This window comes from Microcebus murinus, chromosome 9 (genome assembly GCF_040939455.1).
Source record: "Microcebus murinus isolate Inina chromosome 9, M.murinus_Inina_mat1.0, whole genome shotgun sequence".
Taxonomy (NCBI): domain Eukaryota; kingdom Metazoa; phylum Chordata; class Mammalia; order Primates; family Cheirogaleidae; genus Microcebus; species Microcebus murinus.
In genome coordinates this window covers 82,426,112-82,452,506 of record NC_134112.1, presented here as the reverse complement: position 1 = coordinate 82,452,506, position 26,395 = coordinate 82,426,112, and the positions used below count along the sequence as shown (strand labels likewise).

Sequence of the window (26,395 nt, the reverse complement as noted above, 5' to 3'; positions counted from 1 at the left end):
GGCATAGAATAACAATTATATATATTTCCATTCCAAAAGGGAGAAAATTTTGGAAGGGAAGAAAGGAATCACTAGTGTCGAACAGTTTTAAAATCTAATCAGGCAAACTCCTTTAGGTTTAAAAGTTTGGAAATAATCCTCAGTGACTGTGATCTCCACTCTATGGTCCAGAGGCTTGTGCATGTATCGTGCATGGCTGCTTTTCTGCTATAGCAACAAAATTGAGTAGTTGTGAGGAAGTCATATAACCTATAAAGCCTAAAATATTTACTAGATTGTCCCCTGTTAGAATGTATGCTTGTTGAGGGCGAGAATCTTTGTCTCTTTTGCTTACTGAAGTATCCTAAGTATCTGGAATAGTGCCTGGCATATGCAGACATTCACTAAAATGCAGAATAAAAAGAAAAATATTAAATCAATTTAATAGTGATGAGAGGGCAAACCTTACAACATTGAAGTAGGAACCCAATTGTAGATAAATAGAACATTCAAAGATAAAAGAGAAAAAATATTTTTCTGACATATGAAGAAAGAAATCCACCTGTTATAATAGCATATTATATTCCAGCAAAAACTGTAACAGAATGACTAACACCAAGATGCATCTTGGTTAATTTGTGTGTACTATGGAGATAAACAAAGAATTCTCTCTTTTTTTATTATTTCAGGATATTATGGGGGTACAAACATTTTAGTTACATGTTATGACTTTGCCTTACCCAAACCATGATTAGAGGTGTGCTTTTCCTCCATACAGTGCTCACCACATTCATTAGTTGTGAGTTTATCCAACCCCCAATGAATATTACTACCATATGAGCACCTTAGTGTTGATCAGTGAGTGCCAATTTGATGGTGAGTACATGTGGTGCTTATTCTTCCATTTTTGTGATACCTCACTTTGAAGGATGGGCTCAAGCTCTATCCAGGATAATATAAGAGGTACTAGATCATCATTGTTTTTTGTAATTGAGTAGTATTCCATAGTATACACATACCATATTTTATTAATCCACTCATGGATTGAAAGGCACTTGGGTTGTTTCCACATCCTTGCAATAGTGAATTGTGCTGCCATAAACATTCTAGGGCAGATGTCTTTATTATAGAATGTCTTTTGTTCCTTTGGGTAGATGCCTAGTAGTGCTATTGCTGGATCAAATGGTATTTCTACTTTTAGCTCTTTGAGGTATCTCCAAATTATTTTCCACAGAGGTTATACTAAGTTGCAGTTTCACCATCAGTGTAATAGTGTTCCTATATCTCTACATCATTGACAGCAGAAAAAGCTAGTCATTCAAAAGTGTGAAAAACTGAGTCTGGCTTCAGCTATTCATGGCAATTTTCAGTGTCAGAAAAGAATGGGGGTAGTGTCTGCAGAGTATTAAGAAAGAGCATGAGATCCAAGAATAGTATAGCTAAACAGGTGGTCAGTCATTCAAGTACAAGGACAATAAGCAGACTTTCAGACTTGAAAGAATTCAGGGGCTATAACACCCATGAACATTTCTTGAAAAATGAAATTAAAAATTTAAGTTTTAGTAATCCAGAAGTTAATTCTGTGATAAAGAGGTTGTGGGAAATGAATTAGCAGTCAGCATTGAACTTAATCATAGAAGTAAGGTTAAACCACTGTGGGAAGTATGATTAAAGATAGACTACAAATGTTATAATATATGATAATGCAAACAGAATGATACTAATAAAAATTGAGAGATAGATGGGGCAGATGAAAGAGTAGAAAAAATGCATAAATTTTCTTAGCATACATAGCTCAACTATTTTATCTAAAGTTTTATGGCAGCCACAAAAAGAACTAAATCTTCCATATTTCAGAAAGAAATACTTACACTTAACAAAACAAAACACAACTCCTGTAGCTGTATTGTCCAATAAAGTAGCTATTAGATATATATGGCTACTTAAATTATAATGAACATTAATTAAGATTAAGTAGAATTATTAATAAAAATCAGTTCATTAGTAATGCTAGCTACAATTGAGGTGCTCAATTGCCACATGAAGCTTGTGGCTACTGTATTGAATGATGTACAACATTTCCATCATTGCAGAAAACTTTATTGGGCAACACTGCCATGTAAGAAACAAAGGAATAGAGACATAACACAAAACAAATTGACAAAATTAACACAAAACATTGCCTATTTAAAAGAAAGACAGGCCTGATGCGGTGGCTCATGCCTGTGATGCTAGCACTATTGGAGGCTGAGGCAGAAGGATCACTTGAGATCAGGAGTTCAAGACCAGCCTGAGCAAGAGTGAGATCCCGTCTCTACAGAAAAATACAAAAATTAGCTGGCCGTGGTGCCATGTGCCTGTAATCTCAAGTCACCGGGAGGCTGAGGCAAGAGGATCTCTTGAGCCCAGCTGTTTGAGCTTGCAGTGAACTCTGATGCTGCTGCTGCACTCTAGCGGGTGACAGAACAAGACTCTATCTCAAAAAATATATAATAATAATAAAAATAAAGTTTGAAATTTTCCTTGTTTGCAGAAGATAAGATCTTATATCTAGGGAAATCTAAAGACTTCATGAAAAAACTATTAAAACTGATAAATTCAGTAAAGTTGCAGGATACATAATCAACATACAAAAATCAATAGCATTTCTATATGCCAACAGTAAACAATCTGAAAAAGAAATCAAGAAAATAATCCCATTTATGAGAGCTACAAATAAAATGAAATACCTACGAGTAAACTTAACCAAGGAAGTTCAAAATCTCTGTAATTAAAACTATAAGACATTGATGAAAGAAATAGAACAGGACACAAAAAAATGGAAAGATATTCCATACCCATGTATTGGAAGAGTCAATATTGTTAAAATGTCCATGCTTCAAAGCAATCTACAGATTTGACACAATCCCTATCAAACTATCATTGGCAGCTGGGCGCGGTGGCTCACACCTGTAATCCTAATACTCTGGGAGGCCGAGGCGGGCGGATCACTCAAGGTCAGGAGTTTGAAACCAGCGTGAGCAAGAGTGAGACTCCATCTCTACTAAAAAAATAGAAAGAAATTAATTGGCCAACTAAAAATATATAGAAAAAATTAGCTGGGCATGGTGATGCATGCCTGTAGTCCCAGCTACTTGGGAGGCTGAAGCAGAAGGATTGCTTGAGCCTAGGAGTTTGAGGTTGCTGTGAGCTAGGCTGATACCATGGCACTCTAGCCCAGACAACAGAGTGAGACTGTCTCAAAAAAAAAAAAAAAAAAAAAATCCAATGGCATTCTTCACAGAAATAGAAAAATAATCCCAAAATTTGTATGAAACCACAAAAGACCCAGAATAGCCAAAGCCATCCTGAACAAACGGAACAAAACTGGAGGAGTCACATTACTTGACTTCAGATTATACTACAGAGCTCTAGTAACTAAAACAGCATGGTACTGGTATAAAAACAGACATATAGAGCAATGGAACAGAATAGAAAACCCAGAAATAAATCCACACATTTATAGTGAACTTATCTTTGGCAAAGATACCAAGAACATACACTGAGGAAAGAACAGTCTCTTCAATAAATGGTGCTGGGGAAGCTGGACATCCATATGCATTGGGAAAATGCTTTAAGACATTGGTCTAGGCAAGGACTTCTTGAGTAATACCCCCAGAGCACAGGCAACCAAGGCAAATTGGACAAATAGAATGGTGTCAAGCTGAAAAGCTTCTATACAACAAAGGAAACAATCAAGTGAAGAGACAACCCACAGAATGGGAGAAAGTATTTGTAAACTACCCATCTGACAAGGTATTAATAATAAGAATATATAAGAAGCTCTAACAACTCAACAGGAAAAAAAATCAAATAATCCAATTAAAATATGGGCAAAGGATCTGAACAGACATTTCTCAAAAGAAGATATACAAGTGGCCAACAGGTATGTGAAAAAATGCTCAACATCATTAGTCATCAGAGAGATGGAACTACAATGAGATATCATCTCATCCCAGTTAAAGAACAAATAATACCTAGATATATCAAATACAGTTTGATTGTATTGTAATGAAAGAATATAGTCTCTACTATTATATATCCACTTTCTGGAATTAAGGGATTTTCAGGAGCTGAATGTTGAATACTTTGTAAGTGTTGCATGAATGCTTGTAAAGGTGACTTTTCTATTATAAAGACGTAGTTTTCTAAAGAATTAATCTTTATAAAGTATATTATTCATATCCTTTATACTCAGGTTTTTTTCCTTCTTTTTATAAAGTATATTATTCATATCCTTTATACTCAGTTTTTTCCTTCTTTTTATAACATAGGCTGATACTATTTTGTTTCTGTTTGCATTTTTTTTGTGATTTTTGCCTTATGTACTTTGATGCTATATTAATAAATATTAATTCATGACAGTTACATCCTCACTTTGCATATTTATAAAGTACTTATATGTGAATTTAGTATATAAAAGATGACATTTCCATTCAGTATAAAATCTGAGTATATAAAAAGGTGACATTTTTAAATCAATGCAAAAATTTAAAAAGAACCATTAAGTTAGGATAATGGCCACCATCTGGAGAAAAAAACAACAATATGGATTCCTGCCATATTATTTTCACTAAAATTAACTGAATATTTTACTGGGAGACTGTTGGGGAATATCTATTTCCTCAACATTCTTTTACACAGTAATTTTAGCACTCATTAATGATGTATGTCTGAATTTATTAGTGAATATTTTGAAATGTATTGTTACATTTGAATGAATGAATTACTTTTACAGTTGGAAAAAGAAAGAAATTGAATGGCTATCATTTATTCACAACTTTTTCCTCTTGGTTTCCTAAGGGAGTGAGTCAGAGTTTCAGACCATTTTGGATTATATGAGAGGAGATAAGGAAGGGGAGAGATTGATAGTCAGTTTGGGGGTAATATAAATGCATGGAGAGCAAGAGAAGGGAGACTAAAAGGCTAAAAACTTCTTTAAGGTGTTAAATTTTGTAGCTCAGCCCACACTCTTCCAATTGTTTTTGAAGCTCAGCAGAAAGGTGTGAAGCCATTGATGATTGTCATTTTGGAAAGCTATGCCTGAAAGAGAGATACCTCATGAGTTAATTATTTTTGTTAATTTCTTTTAAAAGTTATGTCTAGTCTGATGGGGTTTTTAGGATTTGAGGAGTTGTCAGCCTAGGGCTCTCTATACCATGGTCCCTGTTTTATTTTTTATTTATTTATTTATTTTTTCAAGTTCCCAGATGCCATTAAGGCCTTGTTTTATTTTTTAATGACAATTATCAGTATCTAAAATTGTGGGGTTTTCAAAATGATTATTCTCTCTCTTCCTACTAAGATGTAAGTTCCATGAAGGCAAAGGACTTTGTTTTGCTCATCACTCACTGTATTCTTAAGATTTGGGTCAGTCTTCTCCCCAGTAGTTTTAGCATGTGTACGAAGAATATGATGTTAGTATTTGTTGAATTAGTAGCTGCATTAAGATAATTATGAGGATAGTTGGCAATTAGCTTGGGGTGAACTTCACAGGAAAGAAGGTTTTAATTGCTCTCATGTTAACTAATTTGACTTTTCTTAGTCTGACAAAGGACATGACTGGAAAGGAAGATGTGTACCGAGGCCCGGCCATCAGGGCTCTCTGCAGAATAACTGATGTAAGTTCTTTGTGTTACTGAGTTATCAAAGGGAACACTATGTTTATATGCAGGTGACTGTGTAGATTTAGTAGGATTCCCTAATCTGATTTCACGAATCTTCAGCATAAGAGAAACATGACCATCAGAAAGGCTTTTGTGGCTCCAGGCTTTTTTTTCCTTCAGATTTTTTCCTTTCATTTATTTATATTAGTCCATTTTGTCTGTATATTTGTCCTCATGAACTGTTGTTATATTCAGGGCACATTACTTGCAGGAAACAAAAACTCATTCAAATTTATCTTAAAATAATAATAATAATAATAACTTTATTATAGGAAACAGATCTCTCAGAATTTGAGGTAAAGCTTACAACCAGACATCAGAGCAAGAAATAGAGCAAATCTAAGGAGCTCAGCAGCAAGATTTCTAAAATACATACTGTGATGATCCATTATTTACCAGATTCAGGCCCCACCTTTCAAATATCTAAGAGAGAAAAATCTGATTAGCCACCAGTAACTCAGTAGCTTATATCTACCTGGGTCTGAGTCAGGTGTTTAACTGTGATCCAGTCCATTATATCTGGAGACAGCCTAAACTAGTGTTGGGAACTTTGAGTAGGAAAGGTTAAAATGAAGGGCAGTCCAGGTATTGCTAAGCAAATTGAATAACAGGCCAGGCAGGGTGGCATGTGCCTGTAGTCCCAACTGGTTGGGAGGCTAGCAGTTTAAGTACAGCCTGAGCAACATAGCAAGACCCTGTCTCTAAAATAATAATAATAATAATAGTAATTAATATATATTCATGCTTGGATATATTTTATGTGTATATTTACGATCTTCTCAAGTTTTAAAGGTTGAGCAGGATCAAATTGTAAATCTGGTAAATCTAGGTTCTAGATGGAGTAATAGAAATGGTTTAATATTTTTTGCTGCCTTGCTGTTTTGTTGTGGTTGTTTTTGTTTTAAGTATTAAATTGGTAGCATAAGACTTAGCCATCCAGTGCTAGCAGTAAAACTCTCTTTTCATCTGAATATTGATCTCAGTCTGTTTACTCATATTTATCTGCCACAACCTTGCCAGTGCTAAGCTTTTTCCCAGTTAAAATTTAAATGAACTTTACTTCCAGAGGACTTCATGTCAAGGGCTCACTATAGTAGTATATTACACATACCAAAGAATAATCAGTGATTACATTTGATTTATAGGATGCTTCAGGATCCATGTATAATATATGCCCTTCACATAGAGGTATATCTTTAGGACTTTAAAAGCAGCCCCTGTCTCATATAGAAATCTCGTTTTATTATAACATCCCTGATAGTTTCAACCTCTTTTTGTATATTTTTTTCAAACTGGGATTCTCCACTTGAGACATTTATTTCATTGTTGAACAGTCATACTAACATACAATCTTAAATGTTCTTTCTTAAAGCTTCCACTCAGTTGTTTCAGTTCTGCCCTGTGGGATATTATTACTGTATTATATGGTAATCCTTTTAGTGCATTCTGAATGTTTGCATAGAAACAAATATATGACTGGTTTTTGTGAATTATTTTGGAGTAGTAATTTTGCAAGAAAATATTTTGCTTCAACAGCTTTTTTTTTTGAATGTTATTAGGGAACAATGTTTCAAGCCATTGAAAGATACATGAAGCAAGCCATTGTGGATAAAGTCGCCAGTGTATCCAGTTCAGCACTGGTATCTTCCTTAGTAAGTGAGCAAGCACCTATCTAGTTCTTATGCATGGTACAGTTTCTAGTTGCAAAAACAAAGTATCACTATGATTCTCTTGCAAATGAAACAGTTTAAAATATGTATACATCTCTATTACTTTATCCAAATATGTTTTACCTAGAGGATCATTGAGCAATTAAAATGCACAGTTAAAAACATAAAATTTTCATATGTTTAAAGGTTTGGGGAATCCAAAAGTTATATTATACACATAATACAGATGGGGGTAAGGTTAAGGTAAGGACAAGGAAAACACTGAGGATTGTTCTCTTTAATTTAAAATCTTCCTTTATTACTTGCACTTCTACCTCTTATCTCTTTGTCCTTTGTTTTCCTTGGTGCCCTGTGTATGTATGTGTCCTTTAATCCAGAGTCTCCTCTCCCACTTCTGAATTTTGTCCCAGCAATGGTTTTTGTTTTAGTAATAGCTTTTCTTTGTTTTTCATCAAAACCAAATTTATTCATTAAAACCTTTAGTCATTGCATTTGATTGAAATCAGTTACTAGTGTGTGCAGGCATTAAGGAATCTGAATCACAAGAGTTTCTGAGTCTTGAATATAATTTTTTACAGCAAGGGTTATACTAGTATTCTGCTTCTTTCTTCTAGGGGAGTTTCCTAGGAGTAAACTTAATAATGTTAACATTTGAGCACCATTCTATTGAATATCCATTCCCTCCTTCTTCTTCCCCTTTCATTACTTCCTTTTATGTACCTCTCTGAGCTCATCTTTGCGAAGAGGTATTACAGAAAATGCTTCTGGTTTATCAGTTGCCCCAGGAGGAGAGATGTAAATAAACTGCCAAGCTACAAAGTTTTCTTTCTTTGGGGAAATGCCTGTCACTGCTTTTCCAGAAAACTAACTCATGTTTGTGAACTTCCAGTGACCATGCATCATCTATTCTCATTTTTTTTTTCTGTATTTAGCACATGATGAAGATAAGCTATGATGTGGTTAAGCGCTGGATTAATGAAGCCCAAGAAGCTGCATCAAGTGATAATGTTATGGTTCAGGTACTATCATTGAAACACATTAGCTTATGTCTTGGGATCAGCTGTCTTTAGCAGTATTTTAGGGGCAGTATATTGATTCCCCATATAAGCACTAACTAAGGGCAAATTCTTTGGCATATTAAGCAGCCTACTAGTGCACATGCTCAAGTAGAAATCTAGCTAATCACAATTATTGCGATAGGCCCTTCAAGTGTTCAGTAGAAGCTAAATGACCTCCTGAAGAATATTCAGAAAACATTCTTGTGTTCGGTAGTTGATTGAGATGCTCATTCTAAAGGTCCTTCACAGTGCATTGCAGTCTTTTATTTGAAAAATAATTTATGCAAAAAGGTGTTCAATTCCAAGTTTCATAAGCCTCGATTATAGATGCTATAAAAATAATAAGGAATGTTTTTTATTTGTGAAACTTTGAAACCATTTTGTCAAAAAAGATTTTCCTTTTGGTATTTATTTTAGGTTATTCTTCATAAAGAGGAACAGGATTAAATTCTTAACTGGCAATTTTATATAAAGTACCCCATTGTATTTGAGAGGGTATTTATTTATGCCCTTTCATTGTTTACAACTCTCATGTTAGCACATTCAGTTATGAGTCAACCGAGTAGTAATTTTTTCCCTTAGGAAACACTCTTACTCTCCTAATTCTGATCAATGTATTTTTATACGAAGTGTTATGATAAAGGCATTCCTCTAGCCTAGTTTAGGAGATTAATCCTTTACTGAGGTGGCCACAGATGATTTAAAGCCACTAAGGGAGATGTATAACACTGGTAAAGACTTGGAACTGAGAGCCTCTGTACTGAGGATGTGTGAGTCAGTGTTGAATCTGTTAGTGCTGTCGTCAGATTGTATGTTACCTTCTTTATATTTGTCCAGTCTGAATTCGCAACTTCTGGGGGTATATTAGAAACGCCTATCCTTTCAGTCTTTAATGTATTTAATTCAATTTGAAAAAGGTATTCTATTGGTGTGCATTTGACTTGGGTATCTTTTGATTTAAAATATTCAATTTAGTTCTATGTGATTCTATTTTTGTATGTTCTGTCTTCTTTCTAATCTGTGTGATCCATTCTTTTTCTTGTTCTTTAGTATCATGCATTGGGGGTCCTGTATCACCTTAGAAAGAATGATCGTCTTGCTGTTTCCAAGATGTTGAATAAGTTTAGTAAATCTGGTCTCAAATCACAGTTTGCTTACTGCATGCTAATCCGAATTGCTAGTCGCTTACTAAAAGAAACTGAAGATGGGTAAGTGGTTTCACCTAAACTTGAGTTATTCTCCATTGCAAGTTAATATAACTCTGTTTATTTCCTTTATAAATATTTTCTGGGCAGCACTGACTTTAAAGATGAGTCTGATGTTTTAAAAATTTAAAAAAATCATAGATTCTAAGTAACACTTTTTTTTTACCTTAATGTATGCTCTTATATATGTACTTATATTATGATTGTTAATTACACATTAAAAAACTGATACTGAACAAAAAGTATTCATAGGTCATAGGATATATAGATAATATAAAAGCTGGAAGGGACATTAAGAATCATTATTTGAGCCGGGGATGGTGGCTCACGCCTGTAATCCTAGCTCTCTGGGAGGCTGAGGTGGGTGGATCCTTTGAGCTCAGGAGTTCGAAACCAACCTGAGCAAGAGCGAAACCCCGTCTCTACTATAAATAGAAACAAATTAATTGGCCAACTAATATATATATAGAAAAAATTAGCCACGCATGGTGGCGCATGCCTGTAGTCCCAGCTACTCGGAAGGCTGAGGCTGGAGGATCGCTTGAGCCCAGGAGTTGGAGGTTGCTGTGAGCTAGACTGACACCATGGCACTCACTCTAGCCTGGGCAACAAAGTGAGACTCTGTCTCAAAAAAAAAAAAAAAAAAGAAGCATTTTTTGTATCCCTTTAATTTTTATAAAAGAGACTGAAGTTCTGCATTTTATTTATTTATTTTTTTTTGAGACAGAGTCTCGCTTTGTTGCCCAGGCTAGAGTGAGTGCCGTGGCATCAGCCTAGCTCACAGCAACCTCAAACTCCTGGGCTCAAGCGATCCTTCTGCCTCAGCCTCCCGAGTAGGTGAGACTACAGGCGTGTGCCACCATGCCTGGCTCATTTTTTCTATATATATTAGTTGGCCAATTAATTTCTTTCTATTTATAGTAGAGATGGGGTCTCGCTCTTGCTCAGGCTGGTTTCAAACTCCTGACCTTGAGCAATCCGCCCACCTGGGCCTCCCAGAGTGCTAGGATTACAGGCGTGAGCCACCGCGCCTGGCCTGAAGTTTTGCATTTAATGATTTGCCCAAGATCATTTGGAGAGTCTGAGGGATATATGATCTAACTAAGTATGCCTTAGCAGTATTTTAAAGTATTTTAAAATTCCCACTAAAAATAAGAATAGATTATAGTGCTTATACTATATGTAGGCATAAAATATATGACAATAGTAGATAAAGGGCATGAGGGAGAAAAATAGAATTATACATTTATAAGGTTTTTTAAATATTACTTATGAAGTAATATATTATTTGATGGTATACTGTGATAAGGTTGAATATTGTAAGTTCTTTAGGATGAATATTATAACCACTCAAAAAAAAAAAAACCAAGGAGATATAGATCTTAAATGTCAATAGAGGGGATAAAATGGAATATTTAAAAATATTCAATTATGCTTCCTGCTTCCAGTAATGGTAGTGTAGTATGCAAATAATGATTATATCATTAATACAAAAATAAGCATCCCCAAAGAAAACCCACAACTATTTGAAAGTACTAGTGAGTGGTGAAAAGCAGGCAAAAACTGGAGGGAAGATGATGCCTGAAAGACAAAAGCGGTACTAGGTGAAATTTGAGTATTTCTGGCTATTCTCCTATGGGCATTTCACAATTCCTGGTGTGGCAAAAAGCCACAATATTTACTGGACAGAGGAATCAGAACACAAAAAACTTAGGGTGAAAATCTTAGAAAGGAGGCAGCTACAAAAGAGGTAAGTCTTAAAATCAATTTTAAACTCTGCAAAAATCATTGACTTACCACTGAACTATACATACACAGGAGAAGACTCTAGGAAACTGCCAAAAATCAGTAGTTGTAAGCTGAAGGAACTGAATGGAGAATTCACCTTTTACTGTAAGTCACTGTGGAGGAGACAAAGTTTGCAGATTGATCCCAGCCAAGCTGCCTGCTGAAGAAACAAACACCCAAAATTCTAGAGTCTTTTAAATATATAGTTCACAATGTTTAGTATATAGTAAAAAATCACTAGAAGTACAAAGAATTTAGAAAGTGTGACCAGTAGTAAAAGAGAAAAAGCAATCCATAGAAACTTTGACCCTGATGTGATCCAGGCATTGGAATTAGCAGACAGTCTTAAAGCATATATTGTAAATCTATCCAAGACTTTAATGGAAAACAGCTATGAATGAACAGGAGAAATGGTAACTATAAAAAAAGAACTAAATAGAAATTCTAGAGCTTTAAAGTACTGTATCATTCAGGATTCAACCAGAGAAGCAGAACCCAGAGGACGTAAGTATGTAGAGATATATTATAAGGAATTGGTGTATGTAGTTTGGGGGCTACCTAAGCAAGTCCAGCATCCATAGGGCAGTCTTTTAAGAAAGAAAGATCACAGGCAGGCTAGAATTCATCCACAGGCCAAAGCTGCTCTACATAGGTGTAATTTGTCATCTCACGTTTAACTTGTAAGCAGCAGGATGAAACCAGGTCACACCTTCATCTTTGGCAATGTCCTCAAATAAATATCCAACTTCATCGTTTACAAGTTCTACTTTAGAAATAACTTCAGGACACAACTTCACTAAGCTCTCTGCCAATACATAACAAGGATCCACCTTTCTCCAGTTTACAATAACATGTTTCTCACTTCTGAGGCCTTACTGCAGTGTCCTCCAAGTCAAGATTTCTACAGGTAATTTGTGAACCCTGGCCAACAGTGTCCTGAAAGACCAGATTTCTAGTAATATTCTGTTCAAAGCAATTTGGGCTTTGTTCATCATGCTCCTCAGTATTCTTCCAGCTTCCACTCAGTGCCTGATTCCAAAGGCAATTCTACAATTTTAGGTATTTGTTACAGTGGCACTTCACTTAAAGTACCAAAATCTATATTAGTTTTTATTGCTGCCATAACAAATTACCACAAATGTAATGGCTCATAATAACATCCATTTATTATCTCATAGATACGTAGGTTAGAAGTCCAACACAGGTCTCATGGGGCTAAAGTGAAAGTGGCCAATAGTGGTACTGTTGCTTACTGAGGTTTTTAGAAAGAATCCACTTCCAATCTCATTTAAATTCTTGGCCAAACTCATTTTTTTTTTTTTTTTTTTTTTTTTTTTGTGGTTATAGGTTTTAGGCCTCTGCTGGCTTTTAGGCAGGAGTTTGCCTGTGCCTCTAGAGGCTGCCTGCATTCCTTCTCATACTTTCAATGAGCAGCTAAAGGCCTCTCTTCCGTCCCTTGCATGTTGACCCATGCATTTCAGAGCCAGGAATGGTATGTTGAGTTTGCATTTTGAATCTCTCTGGCTTGCCCTGCTGCCAGATTTTTTCTGCCTCCTCTTTCACTACATCTCTAAGTGCTCATGTGATTAGATTGTACCCACCTAGATAATCCAGGTACATAACCTTAATTATATCTGCAAAGTTTCTTTGTCATGTTATAATGTAGCATATTCACCAATTTCAGGGATGAAGGCATGGACATCTGTTGGGGGAGGGGCTATTCTGCCTCTACAAGTACAATAACTGAAATGTACAATTTGGTGGATGAATTTAACAGATAAGAGATGGCAGTTGAAAGAGAGAAAGAGTTAGAATTAGTTAATCTGAAGATAGAGCAACAGAAAGTGACTAATTTGAAGAACAGATGGAAAATAGATTAAAGAAAATAAAGAAAACCTCATGGAACTGTGGGATAATATCATACATGTAATTTGAATCAAGAAGGAAAGGTGAGAGAATGGAGCAAAAGCAGTTATGTGAAGAAATAATGACCAAATATTTCCCAATATGGGTTTATTCTAGGAGTACAAGTTTGATCTAACAGTCAAAAATTAACATAATAAGCCGGGCGCGGTGGCTCACGCCTGTAATCCTAGCTCTCTGGGAGGCCGAGGCGGGCGGATTGCTCAAGGTCAGGAGTTCCAAACCAGCCTGAGCAAGAGCGAGACCCTGTCTCTACTATAAATAGAAAGAAACTAATTGGCCAACTAATATATATAAAAAAAAAAATTAGCCGGGCATGGTGGCGCATGCCTGTAGTCCCAGCTACTTGGGAGGCTGAGACAGAAGGATCGCTTGAGCCCAGGAGTTTGAGGTTGCTGTGAGCTAGGCTGACGCCATGGCACTCACTCTAGCCTGGGCAACAAAGCGAGACTCTGTCTCAAAAAAAAAAAAAAAATTAACATAATAGACCTCATTTTAAAATTAAAGGAGAAAAATCATAATATCTTAATGGGTACCAAAAAAAGAAGCAGTTGATGGCATTTAATGGCAATTTATGATCAAAAACCTCTGCAAACCAGGACTAGAAAGGAACATTGTTATTCTGATAACAGTGTTAAAAACATCTCCAGTAAACTTTATGCTTTTTGGTGAACTATTAAAGGCTTTCTCCTTGAGGTTGTAAATGAAAGAGACAAGGATGTCTGCTATTTCTACTTTTTAAGGAGTATTTTGCTAGAAGTCCTTCTTAGTGCACTAAGTGAAGAGAAATTAAATATCTAAAGATTTTCAAGAAAGACAACACTGTCTTTATTTGTAGACAGTATGACTATATATTTAGAAAATGCAAAATAATCTATTCTGTATTAGAATTGATGCATATATTTACCAAGATTGCTGGTTAAAGGGCCAATTTCCAAAATCAATTTTATTTATTATTCTAAACCAATCAATAAGATAAAATTTTGAAAAGATGGTATCATTTGTAATGGTATTGAAATAAAATCCTTAGAAATAAATCTACCAAAAATTATGTACATATCTACACAGAAAATGATAAAACATTAATTAAAGTATGACTTGAATAAATGGAGGTATATATCATATTCTTAAACTGGAATATTCAATACTATGTTATATCTTCTTAAGTTGACCTGTGGATTCCACAAACCCTCAAAGTCCCAATCATCTTCTTACAAATACCAAACAGAAAGGCATACATTTATGTGTCAAAAGACATATACAGTTGACCCTTGAACAACACAGGTTCAAATGGCATGGATCTACTTTTATGTGGATTCTCGGCCACCTCTGAGACAGCAAAACCAACCCTTCCTCTTTTTCCTCCTCAGTCTACTCAGTGTGAAGATGATGAGGATGAAGAACTTTATGATGATCCACTTCCACTTAATGAGTAGTAAATGCGTTTTCTCTTCCTTCCTTATGATTTTCTTAATAATGTTTTCTTTTCTGTAGCTTACTTTATTGTAAGAACACAGCATATACACATAACATAAAAGTATATGTTAATCTGCTGTTTACGTTATTGATAAGGCTTCCGGTCAACAGTAAGCCATTAGTAGTTATGTTTTGGGGGAGTCAAAGTTACATACATGGATTTTCAACTGCATGGGAAGTTGGTACCCCTAACCCCTGTGTTGTTTAAGGGTCAACTGTACAAGGATGCTTATAGTACTATTATTCATTATAGCTCCAAAATGGAAGCAGTCTAAATGTTCATCAATGCTAAAATCAAAAATAAATTGTGGCATATTCATACAGTAAAATAGTATACAACAATGGAAATGAACAATTATTGTTAAATGCAACCACATAGATAAATCTCACCAAGCAGTCATACACAAAAGAACACATTTTGTTTAGTTCCATTTATGTTAATTTCAGACTTAACAGGCACAACTGATGTATGGTATTAAAAGTTAGTATATTGATCATCTTTGAGGTAGGAGCTGGGCTTTAGGAGGTGGCATGTTGGGGGCTTCTAGAGGACTTGAAATATTTATTTTCCTTGTCAAGTTAGGTTTATAATAATTCATTTATGATTTATACACTGTATTATTTATTTTTGCATAACAAATTACTCTAAAATTTACCAGGTTAAAAGGACAATAAATATTTATTTTCCTACACAATTTCTGTGGGTCAGAGCTTTGGGTGTATCTTACTTAGCTGGTTGGTTCTTGTTTGGGGTCTTTCATGAGGTTACAGTCAAGATGTTGGCCAGGGCTGCAGTCATCTGAAGGCTGGAAAATCTGCTTGCAAGGCAGTTTACTGCTGTCTTGATGCAGGCTGTTGGCAAGCTATCTCAGTTCCTTGCCATGTGAACCTCTCCATAGGATTGCTTGAATTTCCTTACAACATAGTGACTGGCTTTCCCCAAAGTAAGTGATACAAAAGAGCACATATTTTTTATGACCTAGCCTTAGAGCTACATGCCAGCATTTCTGCAGTATTCTGTTGGATAAAAAGCTATATTAGTGGGAACTAATATCAGAAAGCAAGAATTATTGGAGGTCATTTTCAAGTTTGGCTACTCTGTTAATGTTGGGCTGCCATAACAAAATAACACAGACCAGGTGGCTTAAACAACAGTAATTTATTTTCTCACAGTTTTGCATGCTGGAAAGGAAAATATCAAAGTGGAGCGGGGGAGAGAGAGAGACCGATTGACTGACCAACCAGCCAGCCCTCTCTGGTATCTCTTTTTATAAGGTTGCTAGTCTTATGTGATCAGGGCCCTACCTTTATGACCTCATTTAACCATCTCCACCTACAGCCACATAGGGGATTGGAGCTTCACGTGAATTTCAGGGGGACACAAATATTCAGTCCGTGATAGCTACCTCATGTACTTTTCTGTATTCTTGTTATAATTTAATATAAAATTAATTTTTAAAAGTGATAATTTCTCAGATCATTGGAAAGAAACAATCTTCAGATTAAAAAACCCCAAATGCTGAGTAAAGCAAAGGACAAAGATAAACAAGCAAGCACATTCAAAGAGTGAAATTTTTTTTTAACATCAAGGACGAAAGTCATTTGGAAATAAAGATGTTTGACCCATAGTTTTACTTTAGATTTCTCTCAGCTGCATTGAATACAAGAAGGCAATGAAGCAGGTCTTCATAGTGCTGTGGGAAAATAACTGGCCACTCAGAATTCTATGCCTACCCAAACTGTCATCCAATAGTGAGGGTAAACGATATTTTTGAACATAAGGGTTTACCATAGTTTACCAATGACTTTGTAAGAATCATACATATATTAGCTATAGCATGAAGAAATAGATAATCAGAAGGCAGTAGTGAAATTTAAGAGGCAATATTGAACAATGGAATTAGTATAAAAGCTGATAATTCTAAATCAATGGTTTTTTAACTTTTTAAAATTAGTAACAAGCTCTAAAATTCCAGAGGATGGCAACATGATAAATAATGGTATACGAGATGGTGTTAGATGGAAGTAAAAGCATGGGTGTGTGTGGGGGGATCTTGTTTAGGAAGAAAATATAGTGATGAGTAATATTAAACTTTTCAGAAAAATATATGGGTTAGTAATTAAGAAAATAAATTGAATGTAATGTTTTCAAAATGTTGAGGAAGAATGGAACAAGGAATACTTGAAAGTTGGTAAGGAGAAAAATATTTAAAATGAAGCATATAAACAAAAACTAAAAAGTAAATTGGGTAGAAGTAAGTATAAATGTATGAGTTATCACTTGCCATATGACAAATTGGCCCTAAACTTAGCAGCTTATAAGAGCATTTATTATCCCCAGTTGCTGTAGTCAGTGTATCTAGGAGAGGCTTAATTGTCTGGTTCTGGTTCAGGGTCCATTTACAGTCAAGTTGTTGGTCAGGGCTGCAATCATCTGGATCTGGAGGATCCATGTAGAATTTTACTTATGTGGTTGTTGGCAAGCCTCAGTTTCCCTTTGGCTATTGACAGATGCTTCAGTCTCTCACTTTGAGATCCTTTCTTTAGGCTACCTGAATATGCAGCATGGAAGCTGGTTTCTTCCAAAACAAGTGAATTGAGATCAAGGGAGACAGAAGGAGAGAGAAAGAGAGGGAGAGAGAGAGAAATAGAGGGAGAGAGACAGAGAGAGAGAACCTGATCGAAGTTGCAGAGTTTTATAAGCTAATCTTGAAAGTGGCATGCCATCACTGCAGGTGTATTCTGTTGGTTGCACAGACAAACCCTGGTATAATGTCCATAGAGGATGTGGATTTTTACAAGTGGAATTTTTCAGGACCATCTTGATGGCTGGCTAGCACACAAAATATAATGTTTACTATAATCAATATAAATGGATTTACCTATTAAAATATTATGTAAACAAAATAAAACAAGAGACATATTATGCCTTTACAAAAGGCACTTATAAACAAAATGACAGGAATAGTATATATCAAAAAATATATACTAGGTACACACACACACACACACACACACACACACACACACAAATGCTGTGCAGCAGTATTAATATAAGCCAGAATAGGAATCAGGGTGTACAGCATTAAAAATGACAAAGTGGGATTTTATATTTTGACAAGAGTAATGTTCTAAAATATAATGTAATAGGAATGAACTTGTATACACTTAATAATATAGTTTCAAATATGTAAAGAACAATCTTAAAGGAAATTAAGTCCTCTGTTCATGGGAGACTTTAACACAACTCCTCAGAAACTAATCAAGTATAAAAATGTAAGACTGGTTGATATGTATATCACTGATAACAAAATTATCCTCCTATTTAGAATCCTGCATCCAAGAGAGAATATACAATATTAATTCTTTAAAATTTTTTAATTGAGAAATATAATGTACATATAGAAACATCCATAAAACTTACAGTTATGTACATTATATGTGGTTGCTATGAAACATTCATATAATGACCACATGCACATTTCTAGTACCCCAGGAATGCTTTATGTACCCTACATGATCATAACTATTTACCCCCTGAAGTGATCACTACCCTATTTTCATGGGAGTCATTTTCTTTAGATTTTTCTTTTGCTTTTCTTTAGATTTTTACCCCTGGTGCGTGCATCCCTAAACAGTGAAGTTTAGTTTTGCCCTGTTTTGAACAGTCTGTCAATAGAATCATGCTACACTTTGTGTTTTGTTTATTTTCATTTAGTGTTGTTATAAGATTCACCCTTGTTTTTGATTATAGCTCTAGTTCATTTAAGTTACATTTTATATTTGCTTGATAATTTCCCAGTTTATTCATTCTTCTATAAGTGAACATTTGGGTTGTTTTCTGTTTCGGCAATTATGAATAAAACTTGCTATAAACAGCATACTTGTACTAATACCACTCTATTACCATAGCTTTACTGCATAAATCAGTATACATTTCTCTAGGATATATATCTAGGAATGAAATTGCTAGATCATTAGGCATGTGTACCTCTTTATAGGTAATGTCAGAATTTTTTAAATGATTGTACCAATTTATATTCTAACTAGCAGTGTGAGATTTTCTGAGGCCAGACATGTTGTTGTCACACTCTAAAATTTTTGCTAATCTAGGAGGTATCTTGAATTTTTTACTGAGATATAACTCACAAACCATAAAACTCACCTTTTTAAAGTATTCAGTAATTTTTAGTATATTCATGAAATTGTGTAACCACCACCACTAATTCCAGAACATTTTCATCACCCCAAAAAGAAATCCTTAAACCATTAATAGTGTTTATTCTCCCCTTCTTTTTACCACTGGAAAATACAAATCTATTTTTGTCTCTATAGATGCGCCTATTCTGGATATTTCCTACAAATGGAATCATACAATATGTGGCCTTTCTTTTGTGGCTTCTTTCACTTAGTGTAATGTTTTCAAGGTTCATCTGTATTGTAGAAGTATTGGTAACTTCATTCTTTTTATAGCTGAATAATATTATATTGTGTAGATATACCACATTTTATTTATCCATTCATCTGTTGATGGACATTTGAACTATAGCTACTTTTGGCTCTTATGAAATGCTAAGTCATGTCTAATTTTTTAATGTGAACATAATGTTTCAGTTCTTTGGGTACATATATAGGAGTAGAATTGCTGGGTCATAATATAGTTCTGTTTAACTCTTGAAGGAACGGCCAAACTATTTTCCAAGGGGGAGATACTATTTCACATTCCTTTTAGCAGTGTATAAGAGTTCCAATTTCTCCATATCCTCACCAACACTGGTCATTGTCTGTCTTTTTTTACTCATGTCTAGTAGGTGTGAGAAGGTGGTGTGGATCTAATTGTGGTTTTGATTTGCATTTCACTAATGACTGATGATGTTGAGTACTTTTTCATGTGCTTATTAGCCATTTGTATATCTTCTTTGGAGAAATGTCTATTCAAAACCTTTTCCTATTTAAAAAATAAGGTTATTTGTCTTTATTGTTAAATTATAGTAGTTCTTTATATATTTTGAATACTAGACCCTTATCAGATATACAGTTTGCAAATATTTCTTCATATTCTTGGGCTTGTCTTTGTGCTTATTTGATAGTGTTCTTTGAAGCACAGAAGTTTTTGATTTTGATAAAGTCTAATTTATCTTTGTTTTCTTTTCTTGTGCTTTTGGTGTTATACCTAAGAATGAGGTTTATATTATAGTTTTTGTCTTTTATATTTATGTCTTTAATCCATTTTTAGATCATTTTTGTGTATGGTATGGGGTAGGGGTTCAACTTCACTCTTTTGCATGTGGATGTCCAGTTATCTCAGCACTATTTCATGAAAGACTATTTGTTCTCCGTTAAATTGTCTCAGTGTCCTTGTCAGATCGTTGTGGTTTTAATTTGCAATTCTCTAATTACTGATGAGTTGGACAGCCTTTTCTATGTTTATCATTCATTTGGATATCTTTCCTATTGAAATACCTGTTTGAGTTTTGCGCAGTTTTTTACTGGGTTATCTGCTTTATTCCTATTGATTTTAGGAGTTTTATGTATTCTAAATGTATGTCCTTTGTTGGTCTTGTGTGTTGCAAATAGCCTTTTCCATACTCTGTCTTGTTTGTTTCCTTTTTTGGTGTCTTTTGATGAATAGAACTTCTTAAATGAGGTCAAATTTATCAATCTTTTTCTTTAGAAATAATATTTTTGGTGTCTTGCTCAAGAAAAATTTTCTTACCCTAAGTTCACAAGTACAGTCTCTGGAATATTTTCTATAAGCATTATAGTTTCAACTTTCATATTTTAGGTCTATAATATACCCAAAATTGTTTTTTTAGGATATGGTATAAGGTAGCAATTTTTGTTTTTTCCATATGAATACTGAACTGCCTCAGCACTGTTGTTGAAATATATGTCGGTACTCACTGCTATGCAATATCAGCTTTGTTATAAATCAGATGTCGTTATATGCATTGGTCTATTTCTGGGCCCTGAGTCTCTACTGCTTCGCATTTCTGTGCATGTGCCAGCAACACACTGCCTTACTATAATAGCTTTATATTAGTGTAGCTATATGCTGGAGAAAATCTTCCTCTTTTATTCTTCTGTAAAAGTATTCCCCAGCTCTTTTTTTGCATGCTTATTTCTGTGTGTGTTTTTATATAATTTCACCAAGAATTGCTCAGCCTTCCCTTCAGTGGAGTTTGCCTCTTCCTGGGAGACTCCCACCAAGGCCACCAATAATAACCAAGGAGTTCTAACCTGGGCACTCTTATCTGCCAGATTTTTCATTCATTGGGATGTTAGAGCTATTTCCCATAGGCAGTTAGTGATTAGATATCCCAATGACTGAGCATGCTGACAAAATGCCAGAATGACTATTTTACCTCCGATTCTTTGGTTTACTTCCAGAAACTCATAGTAGAAACCTGACTTGATGCCCAGTTTACTGTAACAGCTTTTATGTAGCTAAGCACAATGGCCAAGAAGAACTCATACAAAGCTTACTAGAGTAACATTCACTGGGGGGTAGCTCAGAGAGACTGGAGTACTAGCACATGCACTGGTCCCCTGTTTATCATTCTTTATAGGTCAGTGTTGAGAAGTCTAGTAGGGCACTTCACATCCTAAGACAGGGCTATGATCGTTGGTTTTGTTTTTTAAACTGCATTAAGTACAAAAGCTTCAACTACTTACTGTTATCATCAAGGGTAGGATGCAAAAGCAATATAATGTAACATAATTTTGATTTCAGCCCAGTTTTGACAGCCTAGCATAAATTTTGGGGGTAAGTATTCCCTCTCTGGATTAATCAGGGGCTAAGATCCAAATCTTGCAAGTGTATATACAACATGGTTTGCCAGCAGCAGGCATCTCTGTCAGCATTCATGGTTGGGGAAGTGCCAGCCTCTCCCTTGGCATGTTGGGAAGGAGCTGAGGTCCAGGCTTCATGGGTGACCAGAATTGATTGCCTTACATATTTGGCTGAGTCCAGTTGTTATGAAGATAGATAGGAAGCGAACTGCTTCTCTAAGGGGCCAGCAGATCAGTTTTAGACAAAATGACCCTTAGGTCTCACTTGTTAAACTCACTTGCTAATTCTCATAATTTCTTTGTCAATTCTTTTTGATTTTCCATGTATATTATTCTAGATGGCATTTAAAAATGACAGTGTTGATTTTTTCCACTCATACCTTTTTTCTCCTCTGTTGTTGTACTGACTGAGAGTTCTAGCACAATGTTGTACAGCAGTGGCATCTTGATCTTATTTCTGATCTCAAAAGTAGTAATTGTTAGTGTTTCACCATTAAAAATGGTGTTTGCTCCATGAGATTTTAAAAAATATCCTTCATCAAATTAAGGAAGTTTTTTTTTTTATTATTCCTAGTTTACTGAATTTTTATGATGAATAGATTTTTTGTTTTGTCAGATGCTTTTCCTGCATTTATGGAGATGATCATATGATTCTTCCCTTTAATCTGTTAATGTTGCTTAATTTTAATCTGTCCATACTAGTTTCCAATTGTTGTAGCACCTTGAGAAATTATAGGTGGATTGAAGGCTTACATAAACATAGAACCCCAAAATTTCAACCAATTGAAGCTAAACATAAGAAAAATATTTTATTATCTTTTGGTAGGCAAAAATGATGCAAAATATTGATAAATTTTACCACAACAAAAAGTTAACATCTTTTATAATAAAAAAACACACACGAAGTTACACAGAAATGGACTAGGAGAAAATATTTGCTACACATGTATTTGCTACTGATGAAGGGCTAGTATCCAAATATATAAAGAACTTCTACAGTGGGAAAAAAGATATCCTGATAGAAAAATTTGGCAAAGATTAATAACAGACAGCTCTAGATGAGGAAATACATTTGTCAATAAACATATAAAAAGAAGCACCACCTCAGTATTGATTAGAGAAATGCAAATTAAAATAAGATACTATTTTTTCATCTATCAGATTGGCAGAATTTTAAATATTTTGTAGTATCAAATGTTGGCTAGAATGTGGATATTCTCGTACCATATTGCTGAGAGTATAAATTGGTACAGATACTTTGGAAGGTAATTTGGCAGTGTCTTTTAAAAAGTAAACATGTGCATTGCCTGTGATCCAGCAGTTTCTCTTCTAAGTATCTGCCCACAAAGAAACACTTGTATATGTTTACAAGGAAAATATACAAAGATGTCAATTCCAGAATTATTTATAATATCAGATTATTGAGAGGTATCCTCAACATCTATGCAATAAAAAATTGGACAAAAAACTTAGTTATATTATGGGATAGTGTAAGACATTTAATCAGGAATTAATTATATCTCATATTATATGGCTCTATCATTAAAAAAATACTGCTTCATGCAAAAACAAGGTGAAATAAATGTACCATTTATTTAACACCATTTCTATAAAAGAACAACTACGCACTGAATATAGATTCTTCCTGCGTGTATATAAAGATTTTTTAAAAATATCTAGAAAGATAAATAAATTTTCATTACAATAGTTATCTTTGGGGAGAGCAAGGAAGAAGGAACTACACTGGGGATGACTATCAAAAAGGACTGTCTCAGCCGGGCACGGTGGCTCATGCCTGTAATCCTAGCATTCTGGGAGGCCGAGGCGGGAGGATTGCTCAAGGTCAGGAGTTCAGAACCAGCCTGCGCAAGAGCGAGACCCCATCTCTACCAAAAATAGAAAGAAAATTAATTGGCCAACTAAAAACATATAGAAAAAATTAGCTGGGCATGGTGGCGCATGCCTATAGTCCCAGCTACTCGGGAGGCTGAGGCAGAAGGATCGCTAGAGCCCAGGAGTTTGAGGTTGCTGTGAGCTAGGCTGATGCCACAGTACTCTAGCCCGGGCAACAGAGTGAAATTCTGTCTGAAAAAAAAAAGGACTATCTCCATGTTCTGAATTGTAAAAGGTGAATTTAAATTAAAAATGTTTAAGGTAAATATTACTGTGCAATTAAAATTTTTATTTAAAAACGGGTATTATGTTTTCTTTTTCATTTAATGTTAGCAGAATGATTTTTATAACAATAATATCCAACTGAATATTGGAAAGGATTTTAGGACTATTGAGAGTAGGGCCTTCTCTTTGTTAAATAGTATTTTTTAATATAGAATTTGTGACAGTAATATTAAAGTATAGGAATTATATTTAATGTATAAACTGCTATTAAAATGCAAGAATTTTATAGTACTCTTATGTAAGAGTGTATGGCTAATAACTGGTAAATAGCACAGTTGATTGATTGGAATCAATCACAGTTGGTTAATGGAATTGAAAGAAGTTACCTTTGGTGCCATTTATAGAAAGGAAGACAAAGAACCACACAGAGGATACTGTAAATACTTAAAATGACATATTAGTTTATCAACTTCATATTGTTTTTTACCAATTTAAAGTATTTTGTTTCTTTTAATTGTTGACAACTTTTAGCAAGTGGAAATGAATATTTTTACTTAGATCTGGGCTTCCTGTTCAGTATTGTTAATACATAGCTAAAAAGACCTCAATATTTTAAATTTTAATCAACTAATATGATATTAGCAATACTCTATTAACAGCTTTATTAAGGTATAATTTACAGATGATAAAATCCACTTATTATAAGTGTACAATTATTTCACTTTTTAGTAAGTTTATAGAGTGATGCAACCATTACTACAACCTACTTTTAGCATATTCCATCACCTTCAGACAGTTCCTTAGGTTCATTTGCCATTAATCCCCACTGCTACTTACAGCCCTATACAACCACTGAGCTGCCTTTTGCCTCCATAAATTTGCCTATCTAGGCATTTCATATAAATAGAACCATATTTATGCATCTTTCACTTCTTTAATTTTATGCTCTTTCACTTAGTATAATGTGCAGCATGCATCAGTATTTCATTCCTTTTTTATGACTGAATAATATTACATGGTAACAATACACCAAATTTTATGTGTTCATCAATTGATTGGCACTTAGGCTGTTTCCATTTTTGTCTATTATGAATAATGCTGCTATGAACATTCATATAAATCTTTGTGTATATATATACATTTCCATTCTATTGGGAAGATTCCTATAAATGGAATAACTGGGTCATATAGTAAGTTTATATTTTACTTTTTAAGAAGTTGCCAAAGTATTTTCCAAAGTAACCATACCACTTTACATTAGGTGTGAGAATTTTAGTTTTCCATATCTTTAGTTTTCCACATATCCAACATGTGGTATTGTTGTTTGTTTATAGCCTTTCTAGTGGGTTTGTAGTGGTATTTCTTTCTGGTTCTGATTTCCATTTCCCTAATGACTAGTGGTTATTTTCTTTTCAAGTGCTTATTAGCTTGTTTTTTTTTTTAATGAATGTCATTCAAATCTTTTGCCCATTTTTAAATTGGGTTATATTCTTATTAAATTAGAAGGGACTTCCTTATACATTCTGGACACAAGTTCTTTATCAAATATGTGATTATTTGGATAACCCAGATAAGAAAGCCTGACAAAAATTTCACAAGACTACAAAAAAGTATCTCTCCTGACATAGACAAAGTAATCCTTAACAGAATAATTTTGATAAAGTTCAACTTACCAACTTTTCCTTTGAGGAATTGTGCTTTTGGTGTTGTATCTAAGAACTCTTTGCCCAGCTCGGGGTCACAAAGATCCCCAATATTTTCTTCTGGAAGTTTAATAGTTTTAGCTTTCACATTTTACACCTGCAGTCCAATTGAAGTTAAATTTTTATATTTGTCAATGTAATGGTCTAATTTCATTTCCCAATTTTCCCAGCACTATTTGGTGAAAAATTGTTTTTTACCCTTTGAATTGTCTTTGTTGAAAATCAGCTGACCGTGAATGTAATGGAACTCTCAGTTCTGTTATTGATGCGTTTATCTGCTATCATGCCAATACCAATTGAGTAATTCCAAAATAATTACCAAATGAATAACCATTGGTTGCTAAAGCTTTATAGTAAGGTTTTTGTTTTTTTTTTTTTTGAGACAGAGTCTCGCTTTGTTGCCCAGGCTAGAGTGAGTACCATGGCGTCAGCCTAGCTCACAGCAACCTCAAACTCCTGGGCTCAAGGGATCCTCCTGCCTCAGCCTCCCACATACCTGGGACTACAGGCATGCGCCACCATGCCTGGCTAATTTTTTCTATATATATTAGTTGGCCAATTAATTTCTTTCTATTTATAGTAGAGATGGGGTCTCGCTCTTTCTCAGGCTGGTTTTGAACTCCTGACCTCGAGCAATCCGCCCGCCTCAGCCTCCCAGAGTGCTAGGATTACAGGCGTGAGCCACCGCGCCCGGCCTATAGTAAGTTTTAAATTGGGAAATACAAGTTTTTCAAAATTGTTTTGACTACTCTAGGTCCTTTGCATATCCATATAAATTTTAGGATCAGCTTCAAATTTCTATAACAAAAAGCCTACTGGCATTTTGATAGGAATAGATCTATTTTAAATAAATCATTTTGAGAGAGTTGCCATCTGGATAATATTGAGTTTTCCAGTCCATGACCAGAGTCTCTTTCCCCATTTACTTAGATTTTTCAGAAAGATTTTATAGTTTGCAATATAAAAATCTGGCATTTC

General features: G+C 34.7%; 1 protein-coding gene across 1 annotated transcript in view; it reads left to right on the top strand.

The window, feature by feature from the left end:
- Nucleotides 1–26,395, top strand: part of COPG2 (coat protein complex I subunit gamma 2) — a 117,305-nt gene that overhangs the window by 35,506 nt on the left and 55,404 nt on the right. Inside the window, exons 6-9 of the mRNA XM_076006613.1 lie at nucleotides 5,564–5,639; nucleotides 7,244–7,336; nucleotides 8,287–8,373; nucleotides 9,463–9,620. Of these exons, the coding sequence (XP_075862728.1) occupies nucleotides 5,564–5,639; nucleotides 7,244–7,336; nucleotides 8,287–8,373; nucleotides 9,463–9,620 (414 nt within the window). The remainder of the gene's footprint in view (nucleotides 1–5,563; nucleotides 5,640–7,243; nucleotides 7,337–8,286; nucleotides 8,374–9,462; nucleotides 9,621–26,395) is intronic.